The sequence below is a fragment of the Chrysochloris asiatica genome, unplaced genomic scaffold (assembly GCF_000296735.1).
Source record: "Chrysochloris asiatica unplaced genomic scaffold, ChrAsi1.0 scaffold00287, whole genome shotgun sequence".
NCBI lineage: Eukaryota > Metazoa > Chordata > Mammalia > Afrosoricida > Chrysochloridae > Chrysochloris > Chrysochloris asiatica.
Window position 1 is genome coordinate 2,406,604 of NW_006408805.1, and position 9,981 is coordinate 2,416,584.

The window sequence follows — 9,981 nt, forward strand, 5'->3', positions numbered from 1 at the left end:
ATGTTTGAAATCCTAACTCCTATACCTGTGGTGCCCTGGAAGCACAATGGTGAAGTGTTGTTGTTATATGCTGCCAAGTTGGTTCCAACTCATTATGACCCTTTATGGGTTTCTGAGAGTGGCTGGTGGGTTTGAACTGCCAACCTTGTGGTTAGCAGTCCAGTGCTGGTCCTATAGTGCCACACCAGTGCTCGCTGCTAATGGAACTGTCAGCAGTCCACAGGAATTAAGACCTGATGATATGTTCCAATTAAGATTTCAGTTTCAGAAACCCTATGGGGCAGTTTTATTCTGTCCTCTAATGTTCCTAAGGAGCTCTGGTAGTGTAGTGGTTACGAATCAGGCTGCTAACCTCAGAGTCAGCAGTTTGAAACTACCAGCTGCTCCATGGAAGAAAGTTGAGGCTTTCTGCTCCCATAAAGATTTACAGCCTCAGAAGCCCTGTACAGGGTCGCTGAGTCGGAACTGACTCCCCAGCACATAACAACAACAACAACAACAACAACACTAATGTCATTGGTGTGGTGCTGTGGGTTAATGTGCCAGACTGCAAAGCCATTTGAACTGCAGGGTTGGCGGTTCAAGCTTACCAGCTGCTTATTGGAAATCCTATACAGGGTCGCTGTGGGTGGGAACTGACTTGACGGCATTTGACAACAACAATAGTGTCCCTTGTGCGGCACTGTAGGATGAACACTGGGCAGGGTTACCAGTTCAAACCTACTAGCTACTCTTGGAAACCTTACACAGGGTCTCTATGAGTCTTCCGGAACCAACTCATAGGCACACGACAACAGTAGTGTCCTATGAGTGAGAATCTACTTGATGGCAAGTAGTTTGGAAATAGAGTTTTCTTTGGTGGATTAATAAAGCCATACCAATGTAGTGTCCTAAAGCTAACTGCTTTTGAGTTACAAAAAAGAGAGGATTAGACATAGAAGAAAACACATGCGGAGGAAGACAGATGCCATGTAAGGATGGCCAAAAACCAAGGAACACCCACAAGGAAGGAATTGAAATGGCTGAGGCATTGATTTGGACTTTTAGCCTCCAGAACTGTGAGAAAATAAATGTCTCTTTTAAAAAGTCACCCAATTGTGGTATTAGTGTTACAGTAGCTCTAGGAAACCAAGCCATAGGTATTCAATGAATGTTCGATGGATAAATGGTCTCCTTCCAGCAGTTCTTATTTAAAGCAGCATGTACTTAATCACATGGGACAATTATGTCAAATAAATTTGATATTCTTATGCCCTCGTCTGTCTTAATTCCCTCCTTTCTTGTCTTCCCTTTGTTGCTTTATGTTCATATCTACATTGTTGCCTCAAATGTGTTGAGTCCAAACAGGAAAGAACACTTACACACACACACATTGCCACCACCTCCATTCCTGCAGATCCTGCAGATTCTATCTGAGAAGCTATTACGTGTTTCCAAATAGAGCAAGCCTCTCATTGACTATCACATGCCTCCTTAAACGATCTTCAAATAGCGTTTTCTTTTTATTGCTGTGTGTAGTTTAACAGCACCTATTGTGATTACTCTAGCTTATGATAAACCCAGATCTATAAAGATTCTGTTCATTCATTATTTCCCTTGTGCGCCTTCTCAAGTTGTTATTTTGGGGGGATGTAACAAGGTGGGGGAATGGAGGGAAAAGAAGAGAAGATGATAACAAATTAACAAGGAGACAAATGAAACAGGGGCTACTTCTTTCATAGTGACCAACACTGTATTAGGTACTGTTTGGCAGAACAAATAGTCTCTCATACAGCATGAATAGGTTTTTTGTACTTATTCTAAATTGGAAATAAAATGATCACCACCTCATCTTTAATGGAAGAATTATCTAATTGTTCCAATAGCTCACAAATTCCAGCATCTTGGAGACAAAAAAATATTTTTACTGTTTTACAATTGTTCAGTTTATACTATGGTGTCCTGTGTAGCTAGGACAGAGCTTTCTATTTCTTGATATATGTTGTGGTTGCTATTTCAGTTCCATTATTAATATGTGGGAATTATAATCATTTTGAATATTTGTACAAGATAATTATAAACCATAAAACAGTTCCCCATGCTTGCTGATGCCTTTTCTTATCTGCAGACATGTTGAAGTTTAGGCATGTGAGCTTTTGAAAGAGAAAACGAAGTAGAAGGTGGCACTGGAGTGATGAGGTTGGCTGGAGCAGAGGACCCTTCAGTCTCTGGGCTCCTCCCTCTCTTTCACCTCAAGCTTCGTCCCCTTTAGAGTAAAAAAGCAGACTTACTTTATGAGTCTCTCCTTCTGGCCCACTGTCTCGCCCTCTTCCCCTTCTATCTCCACTTAGTAGAGATTTGTAACTCTTACATGGTGGTTTTGCTTGCATACAACCCTTCCTTTCCTTGCTCACCCAAAGCACACACACTCTGTGTGTGCATGACTGTGTACATTGGGATATTTGTGAGAACAAGATACAGGGAGGAAGGCAAGGGAGGGAATTTCTTGGACATTGTTGGTGCCTCTGTTGTCACCCAATCTCTGAACTCCTGCTTGATTCTCAATTAGACTTTACCAGTACCTCTCATTCTTATGATAAGTCAACCTTAACCAGTGGAAAGGAATAACCTATCTGTGTGGATTGTATGTGTTTTGTAAGGGGACTCCAGAGAGAATAGGTTCTGTTTTGTATCTTCCCATAATAACAAGGACAATTGTTAAACATGCTGATTTTTTTTTTTTTTTAGCTTATTTGCTGCATAAAGTCAGGTTAACTGTTCTCAGAGGTTTTGTTTCCCAGCCCTTGTTTAGTCCTCCTTGACTCCCATCCTTTCTATACTTAACCAATATATACGGAGTGCTTTCCTACCTAACACTGTCGTTCATTTTCTGATCATTTTCCTAATCTCCTGTTGGAGAGAATTATCATTCCACCTTTCTTCTTTCTTATGGTAAACATATTTAGACCTCTCCCTTAACAACTGGTAAAAGGTGGGGGTTGTTATTGTTGTTAAGTACCCTTGAGTGGGTTACAACTCATAGTGACCAGGGATTCATAAGGCTGTAAATTTTTGTGGGAGCAGAAAGCCTCATCTTTCTGCCATGGAACATCTGGTGGACTTGAACTGCCGAACTTGTGGTTTGCAGTCCAGTGCTTATCCTTTACAGCCACTGTGCTTCCAAAAGGTGGGAGTGGGGATATCAAATCCTGCTTATCACACTGGTGACAGAATTTTTATTTAAGGTTCAGGAGCTGGCATCAGTATCCTTCTTCTGAGGTCAGACATCTGGAGCTTTTTTTCAAATCCAGCTCAGTTACTAGCTTTTTGGCTCCACCAGTCTTTGTGAACTTCATTTCAGTGTCTCTAATGAATTTTGCCAGTAAGAGAACCTGTCTATTAAGCACCATGGACAGAGGCTGGACGTCAGTTTTCACAAATGAGAAGTTACTGTCTAGTACTCAGGAGAAGGTGAGGCTGGGAAGGGAGGAGCAGGCTGAGATAGAGAAGTAAAGGCAGTGAGGGAGACTGCCTGGCAGGATGCAGAAAATGTAACCCTCCTCCACACCTGCAGCCCCGTTGGCTGTGCTCAGCCACGAGGCTCCCACAAATAGGAAGTGGCTTCTTGATGCTGCTGCCTTCTTCCAAAGACAGGTAGCATATAGGGGAAGTGATCACACCCTGGACTTAATTAATGCAGGGAGGAAGGCATGAGAGGGGAGTTCCTTGGGCATTTTGGTGCCTCTGTTTTCTCCCAATCTCTGAACGCCTTGCTTGTTTCTCAATTAGACGTCACCACAAGAGGTAGTAGGTTAGGACAAATTATAAAGAATCTCTCATTTTTATGACAAGTCAACCATAATCAGTGTGGAGTGTATGTGTTTTGAGAGGGGACTCTAGAGAGGGCTGATATAACTCTTGTCAAACTGTCACCATATATCATGGGTGCTCACAACAAACCCACAGCTGGTGAAGTCTCAGGTCTGGGGAGGGGATGGGCTGTGGGTACTTTAGTCATGGATTTGGAGGAGCATAGGAACAGACTGCTGCAAAGATGCTGTGTGTCGCCTAACTCTGGGGTGAGCCTCCTCCTCCATGTCTGGAATGGGAATGAGGCTATAGGGGCCCTTGGTGTTGGGAGAGGAGGAGCCCAGGTCACAGAACACAGAGTAGTGGGGAGGTCGGGCTTTGTTTGCCCGATTTTGAAGAATAAATGGCATCTCCATCCATTGTTTATCTACTTTTGACTCCTGACAACCAGTCTGTGGCATCTGATAGATGGAGTTATTAGCTGTGCAGAGACAGATGGCTAGGAATGGAGGGGATTGGGTCTTTATTATAGCAGACTCAGAAGTGACAGCACTCCTTCAAATCCCAGCCTCCAAGTCAACATCAATACCTTCCCCAAGCAATACCTTCGGTGACCCAGGCAAGTCTCCGAGGGAAAAATCCAGTGTATGAGGATCTTCCAAAATGCCCTGCAAGGTGATGTTTATTTCACAGGCATTCAAGAAATGTGAATGATTAATCAAGCACGCAGTTCAGAGATTGCAAGATGACAGAGGCACCAACAATGTCCAAGGAAGTCCCCTTTCCTGAGTCCATCCCTGTATCTTGTTCTCCGGAATGCCCCAGTGTACACAGTCATGCACATAGTTGCACACACACACGCACACACACAGTAGCTATGGCTGTTTCTGAGTGACTAGATGAGAAATGATAATGGAAACAGATTTAATTGGACTGGGTGGGAGGAAGAGAAGAGGAGGTAGGGAAGAGGAGGAGACGTAGGGGACGCAGTGGTAAGAAGGAAGATAGCATGAGAACGATGCTACTCCTCCCCCATATTACTGTATAAATAAAACCTGTTGCTGTCTAGTTGACATCAACTAATTGCGATCCCATGTGTGTCAGAGTAGAATTGTACTTTACAGGGTTTCAGTGACTGCTTGTTTGGAAGTAGATCACCAGACCTTTCTCCAGAGTCACCTCTGGATGGAATCAAACCTCCAACCTTTTGGTTACCAGCTGAACATGCATAACCCAAGAACTTCACTACATAAAGAACTTCATGGAATTCAAACTGATCTGCCCATTAGCCTTTCTGATATGCCCCAGGTTTCTCTTCCTGATCCCTCTGTGCCATGGTTGTAGGGTATAGTTTCTTCCCTCTACATTATCCATGAGAGATCAGAGAACTTCCCACTGACCTTCATTCATTCTCCGAAACTTGTCCTTGGCCATATAGCCCAGCACCAGACAGCATCCTCTCTTCTGGAATCCCAGTTCTGGAAGTAAAACAGAGAGGTGAGTGAGTTGGGAATGGGCCATATCCTTTTCCTGTGAAGCAGCTTGTGGGTTTGAACTGCAGACCTTTCAGTTAGCAGCTAAATATTTTAACCGCTGGACCACCCAACCTAAACCAAACCCACTGACATCGAGTCAAATCCAGCTCATAGTAACCCTATGTAGGATTTCTAAGACTATAAATCTTTATGGGAGCAGGCAGCTCCATATTTCTCCCTTAGAGTGGCTGGTGAGTTTGAACCACTGACTTTGTGGGTAGCAGCCCCGTGTTTACCCTATAGTGCCACCAGGACCCCTTTCAGTATCACTAGGGTGCATTTATTTTTGCACAGCACTTTTTAAATCAGCTTCCATTGTGTGTGAGTATTGGTTTACACTACATCCACCTTACAAGAAGGCAAGCTTTTGTCTCTGCTGTTTTTCTTTTAATCTTGATTTGTCTTAAGCATTTTATGTTTTTGAAGCAATTCTGTACCAAACTTTTCTTTTGAGTCCCACAGCAACTCCATGGGGTAAGGCAGATCAGATACTGCTTTTCACATTATGCAAATGATAAAACTCAGGTTCAAAATTGTAAATGACTTCTCACGAACAGTTTACAATTCCACCCTTCATATTTGCTCAGAAGTCATACAAAAGCGACAGCTGCCATAAGTTGGTCAAGTGGATTGTTATTAAGTGCCATCGAGTCAATTTTGACTCATAGCAACCCTGAATGGGGTTTCCAAGGCTGTACACCTTTGCTGGAGCAGTCTAGTGCTTATTGTACAGAGCCACCACAGCCCCGGGCAAGTGGATAAAGAATATGGTTTCTGGAAAAGGAAGATCACTGCGCTCCTCCATGCTTCCTCTAGTCCTCGCCAGGCTTTCTGGGCACCCCATCGTTCCCTCCATTAGTTTTTCTTAAAATTTTTTTTTAGAAAAGGAGGGTCCTGTTGAGTGGTGTGCCACAACACTAGGCACTGCCTGGAGCCCTAGCCATCCTGGCGTCTGGATGTATAGACAGGTGGGCTCCTCCTCCCTCCCTCCCTCTCCAACCACTTCCTGTTGCCCAGGTCCATTCTCCACAGGAAGCAGGATGAGAGGGAGTACAAAGCCCATGAGAGACAGATAAGGCAAGCTTGGGGGCTCTTGCCATAGAGAAAAGCAAAACGTGGCTGTGATGGCAGAATACCAAGGCCCAGGGAGGTCGCTAGCTTTGATCTCCTGATTCTTGAAAGGGGTTTATTGACTATCAGTAAAGAGCAGAGCTGCAGATCTAAGCGTGTCTTTTCCAAAGGCACTCACTTCTCTTTCTTTCCCTCCACGCTCTCTGACTGGAGGCAGGGACCAAACCGCCCTCACTTCAAACAGCCTTACATCTCAAGCGTCCAAATTGATGATGTTAAGTTCCTTCATCCAAGGCCTTGGCCCTTTCTTCAGGGGCTATTGCTCGGTTGAGGGCCTTGCAGATCAAAGCTCCTTTGATGTTTACTTACTATATTTGTGGATCTGTTCTAACAACAACTTCAAGAGCTAGCAATGCAGCATGCCAGGAGGGGGCCAGTGGAAGTACAAGCTATGTGGAGGCTCTGAGCTCTAGCTAACAATAGCCTCTTGTCAGAGACAGGTATTGAAACCTCAACATGCTGACAACAGGCAGAGTTCACTAGTCCATTACAATTGCATGCGTATTGTTCATCATCAGAATGATGCAATTGCAGATGAGTCCCATTATCTTTTCCATTGACTTCTTATGCTCATCTGAAATACATCAGCAATGGCTCTTAATGAGAAAGGGAGCTTGGGTTTCTGGAAGGATCCCAGGAAGGAAGGGAAGCACTGAAGAGGGAGGGTAAGAGGTGTTGAATGGATTGGGGCCAATGTTCTAGTTGGGGGAATGGAAAGGGGCACAGTTCTCCTAAAGATTGGGAGTGTGAGCAACCTGTTGGATGGTTTTAGCTCTATTGGCCTTCTCTGCCAACCCAATTAAGCCCATCCCTTATCATATAACAAGCTGCCCTTCAGGATGATTACCTGAGGAAAGAGACCACATGCACTACCAGTTATTACTATAAGTAAGAATCTCACTGACCATGTCTGATATCTGCAAATGAGCAGGGAAAGGATTTTTTTTTTTAATTAAAAAAAACCGATTAATCAAAAAATTGAGGATGAGGCAATTTCTCAATGCATTTGCCTCATTGAATTTGACACGTGTGGGTTAGTCTTAATTACTTAGGCGGCTACATTACAAGGTGCTAATAAGCGCACTGCAGAAATGTATTAAGTGAGCGGGCTCTCTGATGGAGTCTTTGCTGAGAAGTGGGGAGAAGCCACTAGAATCCTAGCAAGAGTGAGATGAGAGAGAAGTGGCTTCCCATATATGAAAGTTTGGGATATTCGTTGGAGAGATTTACAGAGCTAAATTAGAGGTCACTGGGCCCATATGGGGAAACATGTCATAAGGCTGATGTGGAGGAGATTTGCAGGTGGGGAGGTGTGGTGCTGTCAAAACCAATGATCAGGATCATAGAGAAAACCAGGAGGAAGCAGGAACTACCTGCTATTCTGGGGAAAATGTCAAGCCATGTCAGCTAGGATACATTGGGAGAGATGTTTGATGGTGACAGGAAGAGCAGCAATCTCTCACTTTGAGCCAGAACAGCTACCAGGATGTCACTCTCCTTGTTACATGTCACTGGAATGGATAGTGGGTTGGGTCAGAAAGACTCCTTTAGAACAGCAAAATGATGGAGTCTTCTTCAAGTAGGTGTCTGGGTCATGGTCTTTGGCTAAAGACTTAACAATGGCAGAACCTCTTGGATAGATACTCCAGACCTCTGTCTTAGTTTCTAAGAAATCCCACAGGTGGGTGGCTGCAATGAGCAGAGAGTTATTTTCTCACCATTTAGGAAGCAGAAATCCAAATTCAGGAGGCTGACTTTTCGGGAACACTTTTCTTCTCTGTTGGTTCAGCTTCTTGTCCTTGGTTCCTTGGTAACCTTTATGTGGTAGTATTTTCCCCTCTATTTGTGCTTTTGGAGTCTTGGTGTGATGTTGTAGGATAAACACTGGACTTCAAGGTGGGTTTGAACTTCAAGTTTGGCAGTTCAAACTCACCAGCCACTCCTCAGAAATCCTATACAGGGTCGCTATAAGTCGGAAGCGACACAACAGCACTTAACAACATCTGTGCTTACTTCTTTATGCTAATCTTTGTTTCTTACGTTTCAAAGATGATTGGCTTACAACATAGTCTACACTGATACGGTCACATTAATGTAACAAAGAAAATCCTGTTCCTAAATGGATTGCTTCCACAGTATGTTGTTGTTGTTAGGTGCCTTTGTGCAGTCAGTTCCGGCTCATAGTGATCCCATGCTGATCCCAGTAATGTCTGGTCCTGTGCCATTCTTACAATTGTTGCTGTATTTGAGATTACAGACACTGTGTCAGTCTACCTGGCTGAGGTTCTTTCTCTTTTTCACTGACCCTCTACTTTACCAAGCATGCTGTTCTTCTCTAGGAACTGGTCCTTCCTGATGAAAGTATGTGAGATGATGTGTCGCTATCCTTGCTTCTAAGGAGAACTCTCGCCGTACTTCTTCCAAGACAAAAGTCCATGGTATTTTCAATATTCTTCATCTACAGCATAATTAAAGGGCACAGTTCTTCTCCATCTTCCGTATTCATAGTCCAGCTTTTTTTCCAGCAGATTTGTCCAATGCAATATATTTTTATTACTTCCATGGGTGTTGATTGTGGATTCAAGTAAAATGGAATGCTTGACAACTTCAATATTTTCTTCACTTATTATGATGTTTCTTATTGGTCCAGTTCTGAGGATTTTGTGCTCTTTATGTTGAGGTGTAATCCACATTGAAGGCTGTAGTCTTTGATCTTCAGCAGTAAGTGCTTCAAATCATCTTCTCTTTCAACAAGCTAGGTTGTGTCATCTGCATATTATTAATGAGTCTCCCTTCAATCCTGGTGCAGTATTCTTCTGCATATAGTTCAGTTTCTCAGATTATTTGCTCAGTGTACAGATTGAATAAATATGGTGAAATGATACAACCCTGACACACACCTTTGCTGAATTTAAACCATGCAGTATCCTCTTGCTCTCTTTGATTGACTGCCTCTTGGTCTGTGTACAAATGCTGTAGGAGCACAATTAAGTGTTCTGGAATTTTGATTCGCAACAATGTTATCCATAATTTGTTATGATCCACACAATAGAATGTCTGCATAGTCAATAAAATGCAATTAAATATCTTTCTGTTATTTTCTGCCTTCAGCCATCTGAAATCAATAATGATTTCTCTTGTTCCATGTCCTCTTCTGAATCTGCTTGAGTTTCTGGCAACTCCTTGCCAATGTACTACTGCAAGTGTTTTTGAATTATCTTCAGCAAAGTTTTTCTGCATGTGATTTTGATGATTGGTGTAGGTAAGTGCCTTCAAGTCGGTTCCAACTCATAGCGACCCTGTATAGCGTTTCTGAGGAGCGACTGGTGGGTTTGAACTGCTGACCTTGTGGCTCAAACTGACCTTGCAGTCTAGTGTATTGTCCTCCAGATACTGTTCTATAATTTCTTCACTCTGTTGGATTACTTTTCTTGGGAATGGGCATGGATATATGGATCTCTTCTAGTCAATTGGCCAGATAAAGCTATCTTCCAAATTCCTTGACATAGGCAAAGTGAGCATCTTC

General features: G+C 43.2%; 1 protein-coding gene across 1 annotated transcript in view; it reads right to left on the reverse strand.

Moving 5' to 3' along the window:
- The window catches only part of KIRREL3 (kin of IRRE like 3 (Drosophila)), an 881,737-nt gene that overhangs the window by 188,795 nt on the left and 682,961 nt on the right, over positions 1-9,981 (reverse strand). Inside the window, exon 2 of the mRNA XM_006874577.1 lies at positions 5,190-5,267. Coding sequence (XP_006874639.1) covers positions 5,190-5,267 — 78 coding nt within the window. The remainder of the gene's footprint in view (positions 1-5,189; positions 5,268-9,981) is intronic.